This window comes from Cetorhinus maximus, chromosome 7, assembly GCF_964194155.1.
Source record: "Cetorhinus maximus chromosome 7, sCetMax3.hap1.1, whole genome shotgun sequence".
Classification (NCBI taxonomy): Eukaryota; Metazoa; Chordata; class Chondrichthyes; order Lamniformes; family Cetorhinidae; genus Cetorhinus; species Cetorhinus maximus.
Genome location: NC_135885.1, coordinates 78418057 through 78442516, shown reverse-complemented (window position 1 = coordinate 78442516; position 24460 = coordinate 78418057). Strand labels below are relative to the sequence as shown.

At 42.9% G+C, this 24460-nt stretch overlaps 1 protein-coding gene across 6 annotated transcripts in view; it reads left to right on the top strand.

The window, feature by feature from the left end:
* Positions 1 to 24460, top strand: part of nox4 (NADPH oxidase 4) — a 215301-nt gene that overhangs the window by 63680 nt on the left and 127161 nt on the right. For all 6 annotated transcript variants that reach the window (XM_078545752.1, XM_078545754.1, XM_078545750.1 and 3 more), the window contains 2 exons: positions 2693 to 2897; positions 19165 to 19329. In XM_078545752.1, coding sequence (XP_078401878.1) covers positions 2693 to 2897; positions 19165 to 19329 — 370 coding nt within the window. The remainder of the gene's footprint in view (positions 1 to 2692; positions 2898 to 19164; positions 19330 to 24460) is intronic.

Below are 24460 nucleotides of genomic sequence, written 5' to 3'. Positions count from 1 at the left end.
TTGAAGGAGACGGGAAAGGGTTGAAAGGTAATGGTGGGGGGTCGAAAGTTATGCTGGGGGTGGTGACTGGTTCTGGGGGATAGGGTGTGGGTGACTGGGGAAGGGGAAATGGTATGCAGCTCAAGAAAAATATGACTCCCACCATTGCTGGTCTGGTCAAAACTATGCAGAGCCTCATGGTGGAGATCTCCATGGAGACCTGCATACACAGGTCGGCATCACTTCATCAAGTGGCTGGACTCGTCGAACTCGCATGCCACATTTGTCTGATGTTCCCTGCCTCTTGCTGACCCCCCACCATCAGCTGGAATCCCCAGCAGCCCTCCAAGTGCCGGTGCGCTCGGCTGACCCTGCCTCTTCCTGCTGTGGGCACGTGTCTGTGTGGTGACCACCACAGTGTGACACCCTTCCTACACTAGATCTAATACCCTCCAAGGAGTGAGTTTCTGGACTGGTGGAGGGTACAGGCGTTTATTGTGATGCCTCTACAGGTGCATATCTCTCTTCTTGTATTCTCTCCTCACTCCTCTCCGGGCTTAGGCATCTGCTGAGGCCTAACAGGGATTCTTCTGGCGTGGGCCTTGGCCTCTTCCTGGTGGCACCTGTTAGTGAGAGAGTGAGTGACAGCATGAGTTGCCACCAACATGGAGGCACCCTTGGCCCTGAGGTTTCTATTCCATGCATGGATCCTTACTGGGTGGAGGCCCAAATCCAGTCTCCCCATCTCCAATTGCCCGGTCGCATTCCACACCTGCCAGCTGGGAGAGCTGCCCTCTCCTCGAACTCTGTCAGAACCGTCAGATGTGGGCGACCCCCTCCCTTCTCCCGTTCTTGCCAGTTGCTGCTTAACTTATCCTGCTCAAAGACAACAGAGAAGATGGGGCTGAGAGGAATTTCACGTTCATTTCTCATGCTTTCACGCTTAGAGATAACCCATTGGGTTGTGTGGCATGACATTAATGCTCTGCACGTTGTCCAGAAAGGTTGTGGGCCAGCTCCCTCCAGGGCACTGAGCTCATCCACAAACAAGGATATTACTCAGGGAGGTATATCATTTCTGGAGGTTGCTGGTGCCCTCTGTGCCTGAGCCCCTTCTCTTCCCACCCCCCCACCTCCCCCCACCCCCCACCCCCCAACCTGTGACCACCACAGAGTAGATGGACTGCAGTGGGGCTATGAGGCACGACCTTATGCTATTGTCACTGAGGCCCATGTACCCTGACGTTCACTGGTTTCATTGTGGTTAGTGTAAGCAGCTGAAGCTTCACGTGGAGCGCATGAGGTCACTCATTCTTTTCCAGCACTGGATAGCTGACCTGTGCTGGACAGCATTGGCAACCTGCGCCCATGCAGGTTTGGTTTCCCTGCTCGGCCTCCTCCCCCCCATCAGCCGGGTAAAGAATCCTCCTGCTGACCTCCACCTGGTCGAGGAGGATGCGAGGGGATGCGGTACTGAACTTAGGCACTGGAGTTTCCTCTCCCCTTTCTGCAATTTCTATAAGCCTTGTCAGTGAGTTGGATGCCTGGGCTCCTTTTAAATATGGTGCCCAGATATGATGGTAGGGCACGTGGCATCCAGCCTGTCCCGCCACGCAAGACGTCGGGAAACCCTCAGCTGCAGCATTAATAACACCAGGGCCGCAAGATACCGTGGGATTCCTCATTGGCCTCTGCAGAGGGAAACATTCCCCATCCCCAACTCTGCCCCTGCATGGGACTTAGTCCTGGATAGGAGAATTCCACCCATAATTTCCTTTAGATGACTATTCTTTTAAAATCCTATTAACAGTTGTACTTTTCAACTGAGAGATATGGGTCTCCTTTAAATACAGTTACTATATGGGAGCCAAGAAAGCCATATGAGAGGAAAGACTGTACTCTTAAGTAAACATAGCTTGGTTCCCTTTTGTTTTCTTTAAAATTTAATCTTGTATTTCCTTGAGGCAACTCTTACACACACTGCTTTGACTCCTCTGTATACATGCAGAGTTTGTTTGGAAGAATCTATAACAGTGTTGTGTATTTTTAAAGTGACAGTGAATGTCTTGCTGGGAATTTGTAATCCCATACTTCCTTGGCAGAGAACACCTGGGCAGTGCTTCACCTGAAGCATTGGTATGTTTGACAATTTCTCTGTATATGCTGGCTAAATGGACACATATTTTATTAAAGGTGGAGTGTGGATTATGCATGGTGCATTTGGCAATTGTACGTCAATAGTGGAACTATTCTAAAGAGAAGTAAGAACTGCCAATATCTTTAGTTGATAATATCACTGATAGAAAAGCTTTATCTTTGTGTAAACACGAGTTCTGTATGAAACCACTGAAGTGGCAGTGACTCAGTAAGGAAAGAGGCACAATAGCTTTAAACTTTTTATAATGCAAACATTTTTCTCCCAATACAAATAATATAAAAAATGTGAGACTGTTTGCATTATTTGTGTGCTTTTACAAAAACTGCTCATATATATATATGTAAATATATATATATATCATGCATTTCTGTTTGGAATATAGTAGTATTGGTACAAAAACTGGCAGTCCTGAAATACCCTGTATGTTTTTTTAAAAATAATGAGGGTTAAAGTGAGAAGTCACTAGTATGAGTTTAGAAACGTTTGAAGCATTTGGATAAACTCTATACCCTATATGTTTGGAAAAAACTTTTGTACTAATTGCTTATCTTCCAGAGGCATGTTGAAATATCAGACAAATTTGGATCAACACCCACCTGGCTGCGTTGACCCGAATAAAACATTAGTCGATGATTTCCCCATACCAGAGTATCCTGCAGAGCCAATTCCAGAAGGCTATGCTGAGCCAGAACCTGGGATGGAGAGCAACTCTGAGAGAGTCTGCACTGAAGCCCCAAAATTTCAATCTAATTCACAAGAGGTATGTAAAATTTGGACGTTCAGATTGGGATATTTGATTTTGCCTTTATTTTTGACAGTAACGAATGCTCCCTTTAGTGTGTGGCCTGTTTTTTGCAGGCCATTCTATATTGCTGCATGATTACATGGCCAAGTATCCATACAGCTTAGGGGGTATGTTGGTAATATCGCACAAAAAATGATTTTGTTGTTGGATTGCAATAATTCATAGAATGTTCAGACCATAAATATTTTAAAACTTTTGAAGAGTGGAACATGGGCCTTTTTTTCCACAAGTGCAGTAGACTGTCACCTACTTGGATCTACTATATATTAGGTCTTTAATTTAGACAGCTATATGGGGCAAGTACCGGCATTTATAATCCAGCTATTCAATGCTCCATGCTCTGCACAACAATTTAATTTAGCACCAGCAGTGAGTTAAGATATCTGACTGTTACATATCAGTTCAAGGACTTACCCATGAAATGAGGCAAGTCATCCTATTATATTGTGAGAATTTAACGATAAGAATGGATTGGAAAAACAAGAAGGAAGCCAGATTCATGGCACTGAGGTGACTCTTATTGTGGAGATGCTGGTAGCTCGAAGGTCTTTAACATTTCGTACTGACTTACTGGGAGTGGAATTGGAACGGAACAGAGGCAGTTGGAAGTTGGGAGCTGTGACTATTTCAGCTGCTGAAGAAACTGAGTGAAAGAAACAACTGTGACATCACAGGAAACTAGTAAGTAGATTGGCCGGTAAGTGCTGGGTGTAAGGGACAGTGAGTTAATAGCTAGCTTAGGACACTGGAGTTAAGGTAGATCTATAAATAAAAATAACTAAAACTTTAAACTAAAATAAAATAAATAGAAAATAAAATAATTAAAATAAATGCCTAAAACACACACCTGTTTAATTAAGAAACGTATAACTTTTAGTTGTAAGTAGTCCAAGCGTTTAATAAGCACAGTAAATTGTAGTACACTAGGAAATATTCTAAAACAAAAACAGAATTACCTGGAAAAACTCAGCAGGTCTGGCAGCATCGGTGGAGAAGAAAACAGTTGACGTTTCGAGTCCTCACGACCCTTCGGCAGAACTGAAGTATAGTTAGGAGAGAGGTGAAATATAAGCTGGTCTAAGGTGGGGGGCGGGGGGAGAGAGAAGTTGAGGGTGGGGTCGTTGTAGAGATAAGCAAGCAGTGATAGGAGCAGATAATCAAAAGATGTCACAGACAAAAGGATCAAAGAGGTGTTGAAGGTGGTGATATTATCTAAGAAAAGTGCTAATTAAGAATGGATGGCAGGACACTCAAGGTACAGCTCTAGTGGGGGTGGGGTGGACAGACTAACAAAGTATTAGTTGTAGATTTAAAAATAATGGAAAAAGGTGGGAAAAGAAGAATCTATATAAATTATTGAAAAAAAAGGGGGAGGGGGAAGAAATGGGGTGGGGATGGGGGGAGGGGGTGTTTAAGATCTAAAGTTGTTGAATTCAATATTCAGCCCGGAAGGCTGTAAAGTGCCTAGTCGGAAGATGAGGTGCTGTTCCTCCAGTTTGCGTTGGGCTTCACTGGAACAATGCAGCAAGCCAAGGACAGACATGTGGGCAAGAGAACAGGGTGGAGTGTTAAAATGGCAAGCGACAGGGAGGTTAGGGTCTTTCTTGCGGACAGACCGCAGGTGTTCTGCAAAGTGGTTGCCCAGTTTGCGTTTGGTCTCTCCAATGTAGAGGAGACCGCATTGGGAGCAACGAATGCAGTAGACTAAGTTAGGGGAAATGCAAGTGAAATGCTGCTTCACTTGAAAGGAGTGTTTGGGCCCTTGGACGGTGAGGAGAGAGGAAGTGAAGGGGCAGGTGGTGCATCTTCTGCGTGGGCATAGGGAGGTGCCATAGGTGGGAGTTGAGGAGTAGAGGGTGATGGAGGAGTGGACCAGGGTGTCCCGGAGGGAACGATCCCTACGGAATGCCGCTAGGAGGGGTGAAGGGAAGATGTGTTTGGTGGTGGCATCATGCTGGAGTTGGCGGAGGATGATCCTTTGAATGCGGAGGCTGGTGGGGTGATAAGTGAGGACAAGGGGGACCCTATCATGTTTCTGGGAAGGAGGAGAAGGCATGAGGGCGGATGCGCGGGATATGGGCCGGACACGGTTAAGGGCGCTGTCAACAACCGTGGGTGGAAAACCTCGGTTAAGGAAGAAGGAGGACATGTCAGAGGAGCTGTTTTTGAAGGTAGCGTCATCAGAACAGATGCGACGGAGGCGAAGGAACTGAGAGAATGGGATGGAGTCCTTACAGGAAGCGGGGTGTGAGGAGCTGTAGTCGAGGTAGCTGTGGGAGTCGGTAGGCTTGTAATGGATATTGGTGGACAGTCTATCATCAGAAATTGAGGCAGAGAGGTCAAGGAAGGGAAGGGAAGTGTCAGAGATGGACCACGTGAAAATGATGGAGGGGTGGAGATTGGAAGCAAAATTAATAAATTTTTCCAGGTCCCGACGAGAGCATGAAGCAGCACCGAAGTAATCATCGATGTACCGGAGAAAGAGTTGTGGGAGGGGGCCGGAGTAGGACTGGAACAAGGAATGTTCCACATACCCCATAAGAGACAGGCATAGCTGGGGCCCATGCGGGTACCCATAGCCACACCTTTTATTTGGAGGAAGTGAGAGGAGTTAAAGGAGAAATTGTTCAGTGTGAGAACAAGTTCAGCCAGACGGAAGAGAGTAGTGGTGGATGGGGATTGTTGGGGCCTCTGTTCAAGGAAGAAGCTAAGGGCCCTCAGACCATCCTGGTGGGGGATGGAGGTGTAGAGGGATTGGACATCCATGGTGAAGAGGAAGCGGTTGGGGCCAGGGAACTGGAAATTGTTGATATGACGTAAGGTGTCAGAGGAATCACGGATGTAGGTGGGAAGGGACTGGACAAGGGGAGAGAGAAGGGAGTCAAGATAACGAGAAATGAGTTCCATGGGGCAGGAACAGGCTGACACGATCGGTCTGCCAGGACAGTTCTGTTTGTGGATTTTGGGTAGGAGGTAGAAGCGGGCCGTCCGAGGTTGGGCGACTATCAAGTTGGAAGCTGTGGGAGGAAGGTCTCCAGAGGAGATGAGGTCAGTGACAGTCCTGGAAACAATGGCTTGATGTTCTGTGGTGGGGTCATGGTCCAGGGAGAGGTAGGAGGAAGTGTCTGCGAGTTGACGCTCAGCCTCCGCGAGGTAGAGGTCAGTGCGCCAGACAACAACAGTACCACCCTTGTCAGTGGGTTTGATGACAATGTTGGGGTTGGACCTGAGAGAACGGAGTGCAGTAAGTTCAGAGAGAGACAGATTAGAATGGGTGAGAGGAGCAGAGAAATTGAGACGACTAATGTCACGCCGACAGTTCTCAATGAAAAGATCAAGAGCAGGTAAGAATCCAGAGGGAGGGGTCCAGGTGGAGGGAGAATATTGGAGGTGGGTAAAAGGATCCGTTGAACGGGGAGAGGACTCCTGCCCAAAGAAGTGAGCACGGAGACGAAGACGGCGGAAGAAGAGTTCAGCATCATGCCGAGCCCGAAATTCATTGAGATGAGGGCATAAGGGTATGAAGCTAAGTCCTTTGCTGAGCACTGAACGTTCAGCATCGGAGAGGGGAAGGTCAGGGGGTATAGTGAACACGCGGCTGGTGCTGGGATTGGAAGATGGGGTGGGGACGGAGGGACAAGCAGGGGTGGAGGGTCCCAGATGGGTGTTGGTGTCGATGCGTTGTTGGAGCTTGCGTTTCTTAGCACTTGAGAGAAAGAGAAAAAGTTTCTTGTTGAGGCGACGGATGAGGCGAAGAATAAAATGAAACTGGGGGCATGCGCAGCTTTGAAAAAGGGTGCGGCGGTGCTGCTGGAGGGAGAGGTCGAGTGTGTTCATATGGCGGCGCATGGCACTGAGTGTGGATCTCAGAATATTTCAGAATATTATCAGAAATATTCTAAGTTAATTAAGTAAGTAATCAAATTAAATTAACTGAATAACACAAGTAACAATGGCAGGACAGGTTATGTTGCAGCTGTGCAATGTGGGAACTTTTGGATGCTAAGGGGATCCAGGATAAACACATCTGCAGAACGTTTAAGCAGCTAGAGGAATTCCAGATCAGGATTATTGATCTGGAAGCCGAATAGCAGACACTGTGCAACATATGGGAGGGGGAGAAATACCTGGATACTTTGTTCTAGAAGATGAGGGTCACGCCACTTAGAATAAGGTCATCGGTCTTGGTCAGCAGTGAGGAACAGGAGGATGTGACCGTGAGTGAGGTAGGTAAAAGGACCCAGCAGACAGTAGTGGAGGAGCCTCAGACTTTGCAATTGTCAAACAGGTCTGAGGTGATCACAACTTATGTGGACAAAAGCAAAGCCTGCAGGGTGGACGAGCAGACTGGCCATGGTACCATAGTTCAGGAAGCCATTCAAGTGGGGGGAGTAAAAATGAATGCAGTGGTAGTAAGAGACAGTATAGTGAGGGGGAGTAACACTGTTCTCTGCAGCAAAGCGTGAGACTCCAGAAGGCTGTGTTGCCTGCCCGGTGCCAAGGTTTGGGATATCTGCTCGGGCTGAAGAGGAACTTACAGTGGGAGGGGAAAGAACCAGTAGTTGTGGTCCGTGTAGGCATCAACAACATAGGCAGGACAAGGCAAGTGGTTCTCCATAGTCAGTATGAGGTGCCAGGCACCAAAGTAGTCACCCATTTAAAACAGTGATGAGGAGAAAATTTTTCTCTGAGACTCGTGAGCCTTTGGAACACTCTTCCTCAAAAGGCAGTGGAAGCAGAGTCTTTGAATATTTTTAAGGCAGAGGTAGAGAGATTCTTGATAAGCAAGGGGGTGAAAGGTTATTAGGGTTAGCTGGGTATGTGGAGTTGAGGTTACAATCAGATCAGCCATGATCTTATTGAACGACAGAGCAGGCTCGAAGGGCCAATGTATGTTCATATGTTCAATTCCTTCAAACAAGAGGAAGGCCCGGGAGAAGTTTATTCAGCAGTTGAATGCAATCTCTATCAACAAAAGGAACTGACCAGAGAACAGAAGTTTGAAATCTACCAAGAAAGCTTTCTTGGAGAAGGCTAAGCTCAACATCAAAACTACTATATAAATATCAGTTTTTGCTGGGAAGAACCCTGAACATTTAGTTTAGTTTTTTTAAATAGACAGGACTCCTGAGGTCAGTAGAGGGTGACACATTCTGGCATGGGGTTTGACTCACATGGGGAACCTCCAATATTTACTCTGGTAGGAATTTACACAATGCCTGTTTACTTGTTTTGCCATATTCCACAATATTAAGATATATTAATAGAATGGCATAACAGTCAATGTGAACCACAGGATGTTGGAGTGATTTTTGAATGATAGACAAAGCACAAGATTGTTCTTCAATGCTGTTTAGGTATATTTTACTTAGCACATGGAAAGGATTTGCACATTTTGGCTGACTATTACTGCAAAATGTGACTCGGCGATTGATCCAAGTTCTAGAATTCCTGTTTGAGAATATAAATGTTTGCTGTACAACTGTGTCGTCTTGAATGGCCTGTTGGGGATTCTGGGTTGAGGTTATAAATTGTGGTTTTAGATCATAGGTATTATCCCCACAAGCTAGTCTTAATCCCCCAAACTAGTCTTGTGGTTAGTTATTTTGATTTTAAAAAAAAAAACAAATCAACAAAAATGGTATGTTGAATCAAGGCATTTTTCCTGGGTAATACAGATTGAACTCATGTTAGCTTTATTCTTTCATGGGATGTGGGTGTTGCTGGTTAAGCCATCATTTATTGCCCATCCCTAATTGCCCTTGAGAAGGTGCCGGTGAGTTGCCTTCTTGAACAACTCCAGTACATGTGTTGTAAGAACGCCCACAGTGCAGTTAGGAAGGGAGTTCCAGGGTTTTGTCCAAGGGACAGTGAATGAATGGTGATATAGTTCCAAGTCAGGATGGTTTGTGGCTTGGAGAGGAACTTGCAGGTAGTGGTGTTCCCATGCATCTGCTGTCCTTGTCTTCCTGGTGGCAGAGGTCATGTGTTTGGAAAGTGACTTGGTGAACTGCTGCAGTGCACCTTGTAGATCGTACATACTGTTGCCTCTGTGCTTCAGTGATAGAGGGAGCGAATGTTGAAGGTAGTGGAAGGGGTATCAATCAAGCAGGCTGCTCTGTCCTGGATGGTGTCGAGCTCCTTGAATATTGTTAGAGCTGCACTCATCCAGGCAAGTGGAGAGTACTCCATAACACTCATGACTTGTGCCTTGTAGATGGTAGACAGGGGAGTCAGGAGGTGAGATATGTGCCACACCACTCCTAGCCTCTGACCTGCTCTTGTAGCCACCGTATTTATATGGCTGCTCCAGTTTGGTTTCTGATCAATGGTAACCTCCAGGATGTTGATAGTTGGGGATTCAGTGATGGTAATGCCATTGGATGTCAGGGCGATTTGGCTGGATTCTCTCTTGTTGGAGATGGCCATTGCCTGACACTTGTGTGGTGTGAATGTTACTTCCACTTATCAGCCCAGGCCTCAATGTTGCCCAGCTCTTGTTGCATTTGGGCATGGATTGCTTCAGTATCTGAGGAGTTGCGAATGGTGCTGATCACTGTGCAATCATCAGCAAACATCCCTACTCTGACCTTCTGATGGAGGGAAGGTCGTTGATGAAGCAACTGAAGATGATTGATCTTAGGACGTTACCCTGAGGGAATGAAAAGCTTTACAACTAATGGACATTCAATTAAATACAAATGCCCATCCTTGACATACACTCATTGTTCCGGCATAAACTTTTATCATCTCTCTCTAATTGCTTTGTTTCAGTCCTGTGAAAGTGGGCAATCCAGAATGCCTTACCTTTTAAGAAATTAGAGGAAGCTTGAGGTCTTTTGGGAGATTCAAAACTGTTTTTCCCACTGCCACGAATCAGGGGATTGAGGTCTGTGTTGGCCTCTAGCTAAGCTGTTCCATTACAACACTGGCATCTACCCATTAAAGTGGAAAATTCCCCAGGTACTTCCTGTCCACAAAGTACAGGATAAAACCAATCTGGCCAGTTGTGAGCTCATCAGCCTACCTTCAATTATCAGTAAATTAATGAAAGCGATTGTCGAAACCGCTGTCAAGCGGCACTTACTCACCCTGCCTCAAGGGCATCGAGGAGCTCTAGAAAAATTGAAGTCAGTGAGAATCAAGGGGAAAACTCTCCACTGGTTGGAGAGCACAAAAGAAGATGGTTGTGATTGTTATAGGCCAATCATTTCAGCCTAGGACAATACTATAGGAGTTTGTCAGGGTAGTGTCCTAGGCCCAATCACCTGCTGCTGCTTCCTCTGTGACATTCCTTCTATCAGGAGGTCGGAATTGGGTATGTTCCCTGATGACTGCAAAGTGTTCAGTTCCATTTACAACTCCTCAGATAATGAAACAGTTTGTGCCTGAATCCCTGGAGGAAGCCTGGATATGTCAATGGAAAGAAAAAAGCAAATATAGATAAAGAGGTTTGTATTTCTACATGTAATCAATTCTGGAACTATATAAGCAAGGATGTATGCCTTGTTAACCTGTTCTGCCGTTGTTAAAACTTCATGGTGCACTTGAACAGCTTATCTGACACTTTGTGGTAGTGAGGTGGCAGTAAGACAAAATTATTTATTGACCAGGGCCATCTAACAATGTATACAATGTTCTCTTATTCCAAGGAGATGGACCATGGGCACGCCTCTTGTTAAATCCTGTCAGCCTGAAATCTGCACATATTTTGAATTGGCAAATTCAAATTTCTTGTATTATCTAACGGCTTTCCTGAATGTGTAAAGCTGAAATCTGCTGACTTAATTGTAACATAATTGTGATTTTCAGCCAGCAGGATCTGGTTGTGAATTTTCCCCACCCCTGTGTAAGAGCAATGCCAGTGATAAATATTGTATTTTTCCTACGTTGATTTAACAGCCATTCATCACTTGACTTGTTCCACTCGACTTCAGTTGGATAACACAGCAGAAAATTATTCCATCAATGTGCTGTCAATCTCTTGCCATTTCATTCTTAGAAACAAATAAGAATCTATTCACTGTAGTATCAGTATAAATATTGTGAATTTTATTATTAAACCCTTGCCTATAAGTCTGAGATTGAGTGGGAAATGTCATGCTGGCTACAACTCAAGATGGTTTGTTTTTGCTTCAATGTAGTTGGAATTTTTAGCGGAGGGAAGAGAGAATAGTTTTGAGTAATATAGTAATTCACTAAAGTATAAATAACCAATTGGGAAGGAGAAAACACAATTAAGCAAAAGTTTGAACACTTCAACCACTAGTAAAAACCACGAGCTGCTTTTAAGTAAATTGAACATGCAGGAGCTCTCTCCTATCATTATTAATGACCAAAAGGCGGGCAAAGGGAAATTGCAGGACCTGCACAGGATCATTTTATCTTTCATTAAAATGGGGCCAATCTAAAAGCCTGTGGGGATAATTTTAATATAAGCCTGCCCATCAGAAAACTGAGAGAACTGGATCATTGGAATGGATTGAAGTCAATGAAAGATGAAATTGGCAGCGGGTCTAATTACCCTGCTGGTCAAATAGGAAACATTGGCCTGGATCTTGCAGTCAGCAGCGAAGTGGAGGCATAAGCCTTTGACCGCATTAAAAACTGGCTGCAGTGGGACCTTGTTCTCCTGGCTGAGGCGTGGCTCCATCAATGAAATGAGTGGAGAGGCCTAGTGACATGGTATAATTCCAAAGAAGCCACGGTCTGTTGATGTCAAGAGCTGAAGACACACTCCTTGAAGTCTGCCTGCATCTCAATGACAGGCTAAGTGCTTTTAGTTATTTTAAATTCCTTCCTTTAATCTACTTTTAATTCCAGCTCCCCGTCACCCCAAGCACCCTCCCACCACCTCTCCCATCTCCTCCACCCCTCCCACCGGCATCCATGACAACCCCATTGCAGATCACCACACACCCTTGGCATCACTGGTACCTCAACGCCACTATTAAGGGCTGCAATGGTACTGTAACTTAGAGTTCCCACTTAGGTTAAAGTCTAGAAATTGTGCACCTAAATAGACTCCAGGGAGTAGGGGGGTGGGAGTGGGGTTTGAGGGGGTGCACGTTCATATTTCCTGTAAACTTGGGCTGACTGCACTGTACTTGCACTGATATTTGCAGTGATCTATGTAAGGCTGCTCCTAGCAGGAGTAGAGCCTGCTCAGGAGTGCAACCGTTAAATGAGCCAGAAGGTGAAAACATTCTCACACCTCATCACCCCTGGCTCTCCTCCCCTCCCAGCATCCCTGGCAAAACACCACCTCCTCTCCCCCTCCCTGCCCTCTGGCTATGCCCCCCAAACGTTGGGAGTGAACCGTGGGGCAGTGCCAGGGCAAGAAGCAAAGGTGTTGGGGATGTGGGGGCGGCGATTGTGGGTGCCACGGGTGTTGGTGTGGGGTGATCCGGGGGTGACTGGATGGGGGAAGTGTTTTGACACTCCTCTTGATTTAAAATATTGCATTCCTGGGCAGGCTTTTTGCCTGCTAGATCAGTCCACATCAATCATTGTAAATACCAGTATAAGTACAAGGCAATTAGCCCACATCTACAGGCTGAGAGGTCCTGGGTGAACTGGGGGTCCTCTGGAGACTATGCAGACACACCACAACTTCCAGATTCAAGTGTAAGTCAGCTTCCCGGAAGTTGAGGTGCCATTGTGGCCCTCAGCATTGAGCTAATCAGCGTTTGCTGCCATTGGGACCACAAGATTTGGGTCAATGCCTTTAAAATGTTTGGTAGAATGAGCAGTTCTGTTTCAGGTTAGCTGTTGGCATTGTGGTGATCAGCCTGAATCAATTGATTATTATCAATATAGGGGTTCTAAATCAGTGAGCCTTATAACTTGTATTTTGGTTTCAAATTCATTGCCTCGGAATGTATCATTAAATTTCCCTACTTTTGCACAGAGATTTTCAGTTACTGCAATAATAAACACTTGGATACTAGTCACCATAGCAATACATAATATTTACAGCACGGAAACAAGCCTTCCATCCCATGCAAGCAAATAGTCCTAATTATATTTATCTACCTTGTGGCTATATTCCATATATGGGAAGAGTAAATAGGGAAGTCACAAAGGCTTTAAAATAGTAAGATGGGGGTGGGGGAAGGATCTACAAGAAATGAAACAAGCTTAAATATAAATGAAACAGGAAACTAGAGCATGGAAAGATTAAACTAAGGGTTGACATAAATGGCCATGAAATAACTAGAGTTCTGGAACAGGTGTTTAAAAAGATAGTTAAATAAATTGAGAAGGATTGCTATTAAGGTGAGTTAAACTGTACAGGAATGCATACAGGGCCCATAATAAAACACAGAACTTGAGGCAAGGAACCAGATATAATTGAGATTACTGAGACATGGCTATGGCAAAATCAGGATGGGTAATTAAACATTGAAGGGTATACACAATTAGGAAAAATAGAGGGGGAAAAGGGGAGGTGGAAGAGCTGCACTTATTAGAGATTACATGTCATCTATGAGACAGAAATAGAATCCATGCAGATAGAGATAAGAGACAAACAAGGATCACAACAATAAGAGGAGTTAATACTACTAATAGTGGTGGGGAGGTGGAGGAAGAAATATGCAGACAATTTAGGGAAATGAATAACAAACGTAAAATAATAATCATGTGGTTTCAAGTACCCTGAAATTAATTGATTTGAAAAGGTCAGTAAAGGGGAAAAGGAAACAGGATTTCAATAATTTGTACAGGACCCTTTTTGACTCAAATCTAACAAGTCCAAGAAAGGAGCATTTACTAGTGAATCTAGAAATGGAGAATGAACCAGAGCAGATAAGTGAAGATCAAGTAGGGGAACATCTAGGCAATAGTGATAATATAATAGGGTTTAGGATAGTAATTGAGAAGAACGGAAGAATAGCTGATTTTGAGAGGCTGAGAATCAAACTTAGGGAAAACAAAATGGATAGCAATATTGGCATGCAATGATGTAGAACAGCATTGGAAAACAGTTAATATGGTTTTCAAAAGAGCCCAAGAAATATACTGCACTAAAATCCAAAAGCAAACTAAATACTAATGAGACATAATGAATAAATAAAGATGGAGGGGAAAAAATGAGGATAAGGAATGGGATATGCACTAAATATATGTACAGCAGAAAATAACAAGACAAGGGAGAATACAAAGAGACTATGAGAACAGTTAAGGAAAAACAATTAGAAAGGCAAAGAGGCACTATGAAATTAAATTATCAAGGAATATAAAACAAAATAGTAAAATATTTTATAGGCACCTGGATTAAAAGAAAGTTGGGATGAGAATCAGACCATTAAGAGACACTGGGGATAAAATCATAGGCAGCAATAGCGCAATGACAAGAATATTAAGTAGTATTTTTTTTTCAGTTTTTACCAGAGACATTAATCCTGTGGATATGACATTGGACGATGAGATTAGAAACAATGGCCAGAATTTTCCAGCCACCATCTCCCCCCCACACAGCAAGTTTCCCTGCGGGGAGCCTGGCGAGCCATTGAAATCTCCATTCACATCGGCGGGACCGGAAGATTTTGCTGGTGTAAGGGGCGGGAAATTCCGGCCAATGCAACCGTAGTTAAAATAAAAAGAGGAGATATTTTGAATAAACTAATCGAACTCGAAGATAATGAAACCCTGGTCTAGATAGATTGCATCCATTCATTCTAAAAGAATCTAGGGAAAAGAAAACACACGCTATTATGCATATTTAAAAGCTCATCAGAAAAAGGCATTGTGCCTGAGAACTGGTAGATAGATAACATTACACCTGTGTTTAAGAAGGGAGGTAGAACATGTCCAGGGAACGATGAACCAATCAGCTTAATACCAGTAGTGGAGAAAGTAATGGAATCCCTACTAAAGGAGAAAACAGAAAAAAACTCTTGTAACCAAAAATATAATAAAGAATAGTCAACATGGACTTCAAAATGTAAAGTCTCACTTGATCAACTTCATAGCTTATCTCTTCAAAGGATTCAACGTTGATAATGCAAGAGCCAGGATTGTTTTGTCCAGATAATCCATATGATCGGTGCATGGCTTCTGTACAAACAATATTCATATACCAATCTAAACTTCGCCTTTTCTTGCTATGGGGAACCCTGTCCCAAACAATCAAGATGGTTTGCCCAAGTTACCTCTCCCGACCCTTGGGTTCGACACCTTCTCCATGGTGTGCCAGAGAATCCCAGCTTACGGCTTCTCCATGACTTTTTGATCCACCTGCACCCAGTGGGTCAGGTAAGTGAAAATTCCGATACTTGTGGGGGTGAGCAAAACTAGAGTCCATCTATATGATGTCATTGAGAAATCAAGTGGGAAACTCCAAGGAAGCTCTTTTAGTCAGAGAGTAGTTAAGAATCTAGAACTTGCTACCATAGGGAGTAGTTGAAGTGAATAATATAGATGCATTTAATGGGAAGCTTGATAGCATATAAAGGCAAAGGGAATAAAGTGTTATGATGACTGAGTTAGATGAGGAAAGTTGGGAGAAAGCTCGTATTGGGCATACGTGCCGGCATGGACTAGTTGAGCTGAATGGCCTGTTCCTGTGCTGAATATTCCACATAATTCTTTGTAATATTCCTTCATCCATCTAGCTGATGAATGTTGATATAGTTTCTGCTTCAACCACTAACAGCCTCAGAACAGTTAAGGAAGTTTGTCCTGATCTATCATCTATTCCTGAATGGTGCAGTTGTCCAAATTCAAGCCATGAATATTTACCTTCCAAAAACGTGGGCTGGAATTTTCTCCTTAAAAATTTTTCCCATGCCAGGTTCATTGCTATGTCCCAATCCCACTGACAGCCACATCCTAATGACCAGCACAATCCGTTCGATCTGTCTGCAAGGGAAACTCTTCCAATTGAAAACATTTCTCAGCGGATGCTCTCCAAAGTACAATTTGGCTACTTGCGCCTCGGCATATGCCTGTCATGGTTTTTGAACCTCCTGTGAGAAGATAAACTGCAGACATAGCAAGGGTCCCATGTGAGTCAAGGAAAATATAATTGAAGTACCAAAATAGAGGCTAATTGAACTTTTGACTTCTTTAGCTGACTACCTGCTGCTGTCAGCAGGGTAGCCAATGCTGCTGGGAGCTCGCCTCTGGGAAAAGTGCAAGGAGGCAGTAACATGTCGGAGAGTCGGCCAGCAGGTTTCTTTCAGGATTTTTTTTGCCCGCATCCCCTCCATTGCAAATCCATCTCCACAGACTGGGAAATTTCTGGCCTTACTGTGTCTTTATCTACTAATTACTTATCAAACTTTTGCAACACTGAATATTGTGTCAATTTTCAGTTAAGAAAGCCAAGAATTTACTGAAGTGTATATACCCATACACATTTAGTAACCAATTAAACAACTTATTCAAATTCATTCCACAATAAAACTAAGTAAAAACATTCAATTTGATGGAGTTTGTAACATGAACGTCCAGAATCTTTTCTAGCTACATGGGGCATATTTTCCTCTTTTCATTAATTTAAATGAAAACCGTAGCCAAGAAAATGGATGAGTGAGATCAGTAGAAATTAAAAATGTACTTTTCATTCATTGTAACAATTACATTGAACTAAACTATGTAAATGTTTCCCTTATATTTTAAAGAAACTGCACTCAGCTGGGTTGTGAACCCAGTGCTGTAGTCAGGTGCTTACAAATCTCTGCAGAAGATTTTTAACCTAAAGGTTCTGATGAAAGATGGAATGCTAACTGTTTCTCTCTCCACAGATGCTGCATGCATATTTCCAACATTTTCTGTACTTATTTTAGGTTTTCAGCATTTACACTACTGTATTTTTCTCTTGATTCTTTTAACCTAAGCTGGATATATGCTTCTTATGGTGAAGGCCCATTTGAATTTTGCCTTAACTGTTGAACCACAGTTACCACTTTCTAAGGATGACAATTTCCTTATAGACCATCACAAGAGGAGTACACTATAGCCTGCTGTAACTATCCTTTAATGATCAGCAGTATAGGCAATCTGTCAAAGTTGATTGAGTGATTCAGAATACCTGCATGTTGTACCAGCGGTTGACTCCAGTATAACCCTAAAATGTTTACTTTTTCTCTTTATGGGATGTTTATGGATGTTGCTGGCAAGGCCATCATTTGTTGCCCATCCTTAATTGCTCTTGAACTGAGTGGCTTGCTAGACTATTTCAGAGGGCACATTGCTGTGGGTCTGGAGTTACAAGTAGGCAAGGATGACAGATGGATAAACATTCAAACTGCCTATAGGAGCTTTTGATGGCCCTAAACAGAATAGGTGTCTATGGCACCTTTGGCACCCAATTTTATAATAATTGGTAGTGAATACCTGGGATACTGAGGTACACAGGTGACAAGGATGAGTAAAAAATTTAATAGTCACTGGAACAGAAACAGTAATGTCACCCAAGTCAAAAGTTGGTGGAAACACACTTGGCTGTGCAACATATGGAACTGTAGCTGATGTAAAAGGATCCCAGGCACAAAACACAAGAGATACAGGACTCACAGGCAGCTTTCCATGCAGCTCATGGCTTCCCAGTACATGGGAAATGGCAGCAATGATTATATGTCTAATGATACATGAATGGCCACCTAGAATTAACTGTAATGCTCAGAATGCACAGATTGATCAAGACTTTCTCCGATGATTATTCAATTGGTTTTGCTGATTGCCGTGCTGCATTGATTGGACTAGTTGAGCATTGAGTCTGCTGAGAAAAAAAAAGAACTCGGGGGTGGGGCAATAAAAATGGGGCAAGTTATCCAAAAGTCTATTGACTTCGGCGGGACCGTAAAACCCCCCCCCGACGTAAAATTCCATAACAGATCTCTTTCAACTAACTCCTTGTTGAGTTCAACATCATTAATGGAGTACATGTTTCATCCGTTTTTATTTTCAATGTGCACTACATTTCATTTTTAAAAAATCCAATAAAATTATGTCAACTGACCATAGTAATACAACCTTTTAATCAAATTCCATTACAATAGATGCAGCAACCTTACTATTGAATGTCTAACTGCCTCACCAAAAATGGGTAAGAGTTTGGGCAGAATTTAATGATGGCGATGGCAGGGGGGGTGGTGGGGGCATGTCCACCACCAAAATTGGCAGCAACCCCGCCAATCTGATCACCGAGAGCCCCGAGGGAATTAAGCCCTAACTGGCAGTGGGAACCTTCCCGCCAGGGCTCCCAGCTCCATTGGAGATATTTAATTAATGCACTTAGGGTGGAAATAGTACCTCAGAGAGCAACTAGCCAATGAGAGAGCAGTAGCTGCTGCTAGTTATTTATTTAATGGGCCTTGTGGGATCCCTGGAGAAAGGTAAGTGATGGTGGGGTGGGGATTGTCAGGGAGCTGGTCAGGGTGGTGAGGGGGAGAGGGGTTTCTGAGGAAAGGGTAGTGGGTGGCTCTCAGTGGGCACCCACCTTCCTGATGCAGGGTTCCTCAATCAGTCACTGAGTGCCTTTGAACGAGGCCACCTCACTAGGTGGGCATGCTTGTCGGTCTCTCTGCATGGCAAGTCCCCCGCCTGCCACTAGTTTAATACCAGTGGTGGTGGGATGAGGCCCTTAAGTGAGCATTCATTATCCAACATAAGGGCCTTAATTGGTATCCAAGTGGGAAGGCCACCCACAAGCTTTCCCACCCAGATATAATTGGGGGGAACTGTAAATGGCGGGGTCCCCACCATACACCCTCCCACCATTTCACACTGCCTCCGAAGATGCCCTTGGTGGGGGTGGGTGGGTGCATGAAATTCTACCCTTTGTTTCGAACCAAGCTACAGATTTTGACAGCAAGCTGGTGAAATTTTTCTTCAGTCTTGAAAAATTGATTAGATTTTTTTTGCCACTATGACAGTCGTCCAAGAAGTGACCTTTTTGCCTTCTCTAGAAGCAAGCAATTTACAAAAGAAGCTAATGGAAATTTAGGCACTTTCTTCGGGTTCAAATTTCTCCTGAGGGTCATGAACACACATTTGTTACAAAACTGATGTAGATTTTGCAGCCCAGATATGCAAATGTGTTGAAAGAAATACTAGAACTATAGCAGGAACTAACTTTCCTATGTGACTTATTCTGTAAATTTGCTTCATGAACAGCAATTTAAACAATAATCAGAATCACCAATTTGACATAAAAACAGATTCTATTTAGAATTGACATTTTCTAACTGGAATTTTTTTCTTTGTTTTTAAGACATGGCTTTGGGTGTCTGGGCCTCTCTGTCTTTATTGTGCAGAAAGGTTGTATAGATACATTCGGAGCAACAAACCGGTCACCATTGTCTCTGTGAACTCTCATCCCTGTGATGTGATAGAGATAAGAATGGTGAAAGAAAATTTCAAAGCAAGACCTGGTCAGGTAAGTTCAAATAAAAATTTAGCCTACATTATTATAAAAATGTCTTTATTAGAGTAGGGAAAAATAAACTTGCTATTGTGCGCTCACTGAAATATTAAAGGTCACAATTTCTAATACATTGCATTACATCAGATTGTGTTGGTGTGTGAGTATGAGCTCCTTTAACTACATGCCTCTCTCTCTGTCCTCTGAGTTGTCGATTTATCCTGTTTTGTTTTTAATAATAGAGATATTAGATTTTGACTTGTCTGGAAGTGACACTCAAATAAGCAGTAAATAATAAGGAAAACTAAAGCTCCTTTTTATCCCTAAAACATTGGGAGGGAATCAATATTTTTGGCTTTTTGTCTGGAGTTTTGTAAGTTAGCACCTGGGGGGAGTGACCTTGGGTTGACTGGAGATTGTAACAATTAAAGTACAGAATGTACCAAGGTTAATGCATAAGACTCCACCTCCGAACCAGGGGCTAGCTCTGTTAGATTTAACAGGACAGTTTTTCCATTCAGAATGGGAGTGGTAGCAGAAGGTTTCCAGCTTCATGGTGGTGAAACGGTCTGGTTAATTCACGCAGTTGGGGCTCAGAGAGGCCCAGGAGCAGAAGTTGCTCAGTGCAGCTGGGGGGATTGGAGCTCAGAGAAACCCAAGGGCAGTGTCAGCTCAGTGAAGCTGGCGGTTGGGGCAAAGGAAAGCCTGTGAGCAATGGAGCTCTGCTCAGAGTAGCTAGAGAGCTGAAACTGTGTTGGTAATTAGATGCTGGAGTGTAGCTCTATGAATTCAGTGAGAGGCAGTCTCAGAAGAGGTTGAGCAACTGGGCAATCTGTCATTGGGCAGTGTGAGTTGGAGCAGCTTTTGAGGGAAACCAGAGGCTAGATCATTGAAAGAGAGGAGTTTCCTCTTAGGAGGAAGATGGAGTTTTGAAGGTTTTTGTGACTTAAGAGTATTTGTTGAAGTCAAGGTGGGTTGCTGAGAAATTCAGGGAACTTCTCTTGGTTATGTCTGTGACTTAACATGCAGTTTGTGGTGTGTTTGGTCACAGTTTGCCTGTCAATTCATGTTTACCTCATGTTAATTCTGGATGTTAAGAGTATTAGATAGATAATGTTGACTGCTTGCTTTCCTGACTTTTGTATAGTAAATGTTCTCCTGTTTGATTAAAGCCATGGAATCTTGTAGGTTTATTCTGTTAGTGAGTAACCGTGGTTTCTAATATTATCTACTTTAAAAGAAAAGTTACTGGTCCCGAACCGTCTGTAACAAAATGTGGAGGTCTGGTCAAGGATCATAACAAAATTGAGGGCTCATCCAGGCTTGTAACAAATTTCAAATCCACAGACAGATGTAGGTGCTGGAACTTGCTAAAGTTCTAGAAGTTGTAGAAGTTAACAGGATCTCTTGGTGAATTTTACTGTACCTATTGAAAAGCAGGATGTCTTTGTCAGTTGCTACAGCTTTCCTGGAGAGGGACAATTTATCCCAGAGTGAATTGCAACAATTAACCAACATTAGAATAATAATGTTAGTAGAAAATATGGAGTTAAAAGCAGGGCTTAAAAAGTAGACATAATTGAGGTAATAGTACAGCATCTGGGATTAGAAGAAGAAAAGCCTGACCCAGGTAGAATGCAGCTTGAATTGGCTGGAATTCAGTTGCAGGCGAAGGAGATTGAAATAGAAAAAAGAGAAAGAGATGTAGTAGCTTGAGATAGAAAGAGATGAGGAAAAGCAAAAACTCAATTTGAAAGAGGGGCAAAGAGAAGTGCAAAGGCTTGAACTTGAACTCCAGAGAGACAAGTTAGCAAGGGAGGAAAGAGATAAGGATACTTTCTAAGAGAGACAGAAGTCAGACTGCATGAACTGACCAAAGAAAAACTTAGATTATGGGATGAAAGAGAGGCTAATAGTTTGGGTGATATGTTGAATCCTACTCCGAGCTTTCATAGAACAAAAACCTTTGATGCCAAAATTCACTGAGACAGAGCTGGGATGTATTTTATCTTCTTTGAAAAAGCAACTGCAAAGCTAGAGTGGCCAAAGGACACATGGATTCTAATGTTGTAAAGTATCTTAGTGGGGAAAGCAATGGATGTTTATTCATTCTTTTGGAAGAACAATCCTCAAATGATGAGACAGTTAAAACTGCAGTGCTTAATTCTTATGAACTTGTCCCAGAAGCATATCAATTAAAATTTCAGGCTTTAAAGAAAGATCGAATAAATCATTTGTAGAATTTGCCAGGGAGAAAGAAATGTGGGACCAGTGGTTTTGAGTGGTGAAACTTGAACAGAATTTTGAGAATGTGAAGGAGGTAATTACAATGGAAGAATTTTGAAACAGAACCCCGATAGCCATCAGATTATACCTGGAAGACCGCGAGGCTCCTAAAATAAGAGAAGCAGTGGTTTTGGCAGATGGGTATGACATATCACATAGGCAGCTAGGGGGGGTCAGTAGATCCCCATTTGTAAAGCCAAGGGAAACTAGAGGAATATAAAAAATTCTGGCTTTACAGAGAAGGCAGAAGCAGTTCCAGTCAATAAAGATGATGGTATAGAGGATAAACTTGATCTAAAGAAATCAGTATGCTTTCATTGCCATAAGGCAGGGCACGTAAAAGCAAATTGTTGGAAGCTGAACGGAAAATTGGTGGCAGTAATAGAGATCCTTAAGGAGTCTTCAGAAGAGACAGTAACAGTAAAGGAAATGGATGTTAAAACAGGATAAATGGTACAGTTGCAATGTGTCACCTCAGAGCCTCCTAGAGTGGTGGATAGGGATCAGGATAGTCAAGGTGATTCTTCCCTGGATACTGATGGAGTGAGTGATGTTACTGGAGATTATAGAAGCTTGTCTCTTAAGGAGAAGTGTTACCTTACCTCTCCAACAAAACATATAAACAAATTAATATTTTGAGAGACACTGGGGCAGTTCAGTCATTAATGTTGGCTGATGATACAATTTGTGTTCCAGATGGTTGATGAAACAAAGTATTAATGGGGATATTCTTGGGCTTTATGAATCTATACACTAGTATAAAGTTAATTTACGAAGTGACCTAGTAAACTTGGCTATTATTGTGGGAATTGTTCCTAGTTTACCTATTGAAGGGGTAGATTTTAATCTAGATAATGGCAGGCACAAACTGTAACATGGCGGCGGCTGTGTTGCAGTAGTTACTTAGCCATGATGAACTTGCCAAACTCACCAAAATTATTGTGGCCAAACTCGAGAAGCTTATTGGCAACAATGAGCAATTGAAGGAAAACTGATCAGTGTATAGGACCAATTTACATACACAAAAGATGAGTTAGATAATGGTGAGAACAGTTCGGGTCATGCACAGAAAGTAGAACAATTGGATGAGGACTTGAAATGTCTAAATGATAAACTTGTCGAAGCAAATTCACCAAAGATAGATCTTCAGTTAAAACTTGATAAGCTTTAAGTATCAGAAGTCTCTATTAAGTATCATGAAAAACGTCTTGGACAGGAAAAGGAATTATTGATGAATAAGAACAGTTGGTTCAATGCAGAACTAAAAAAGCAAGACTGACAAACTACTGGAACTTTGTCATGGAAAGAATTATGATATTCTTAACTCCGGTGCAATCTGGAGAACAAAAAGATTGAGATGTGTGGCTTGGAAAAGCAGATCCAGACTTTAAAAGCAGCTAAGGAAAATTTTGAGATACAGATTGAGGTTCTAACGAGCAAATTGAAAGAGCCTAAGGAGCAGTTAGCAACCATGGAGGAAAGAATCCTAAATAAACGAATGCCCATGTGAAGTCATCAAACTTGTATAAGGATTCTGCAGAATTTCAAAATAAAAATTTCAATGGGAAAAGCTGAGATCTCAGTGACCCTCAAGGGGTAATGACACCTGACACCAAACCAGGAGTGCTTGCCAGTGTTGAGAAATATGATACAACAGCAGGAATCCAGGCAAATGGACAGTTCACAAAAGACCCTTTTAAACCCCAAAAGGATTGGAATGATATGGTTCATGAATTGCTTGGAAGACTTAAAATGTAAAAAGGAAAGTAAAAGTTCAGAATGAGGAAGCTCTTGACATCATTCGAAAAGAATTGAATAAGATACATTTTGAATGGGATCAGGAGAAACAATTTGACTGTGGACTTAGCTGAGATATTATTTGCAGAGTTAAAGGGTGTAGGAAAAGATGCAGCCTCTTGAGTTACGACCATTCTATGATGCTTAAATCCTGCTAACCCTACTTGTCACATGTAATTGCTTTTGATTTGGTTAAGCTCCTATAATTTTATAAGTATCATATGTATAATTGTGAAAAATGAAAATGTTACCTGTACAATATGTAATAAGCTATTGGTGAAGAAGGTTTATGATGATAAGCACTTGTTGTAAAGAAACTGTGAAGCCATTGTAAAGAAATCTTCACTATGGTAAAGCTTTCTTTTTCCCAAGGGGAGAAGTGTGAGGGGATCTGTATCTTTGGACTTTTGTGTGTTTTTGTAAATTAGCACCGGTGGGGGTGACCTTTGGTTGACTAGAGATTGTAACATTTAAAGAACCATATGTCCCAAGGTTGATGCATTAGACCCCACCTCAGAACAGGGGCTGACCTTTTTTTTATTCTTTCATGGGACATGGGCGTTGCTGGCTGGGCCAGCATTTTTATTGCCCATCCCTAATTGCCCTTGTTGTAAGATTTAACAAGATAATTTTTCAGCACAGAGGGGTAGAGGCAACGGAAGGTTGCCAGCTCCATGCAGCTGAAGTGGTGTGGTTAACTCCCTGCAATTGGGGCTCAGAAGGCCCAGGAGCAGTAATTACTTGGTGCAGCTGGTGAGATTGGTGTTCAGAGATTCAGCAGCAGTGTCAGCTCAGTGAAGCTGGCAGTTGGGCATTGGGATTTTGTTCAGAGAAGCTAGAGAGCTGAAATCACACTGGTAACTAGATGTTGGAGTGCAGCCTTATGAATCCAGTGGGAGGCAGCTTCGGTAGGATAGATTGAGCAACAGGAAGGCAAGCAGTCATTGGGTAGTCTGAGTTGGGGTGGTTGGCTAGATCTTTGAAAGAGAGGAGCTGAAATCTCTCAGGAGGAAGACAGAATTTTAAAGAATGTTGTGACTCACAGTGATCACTACTGTCTGGG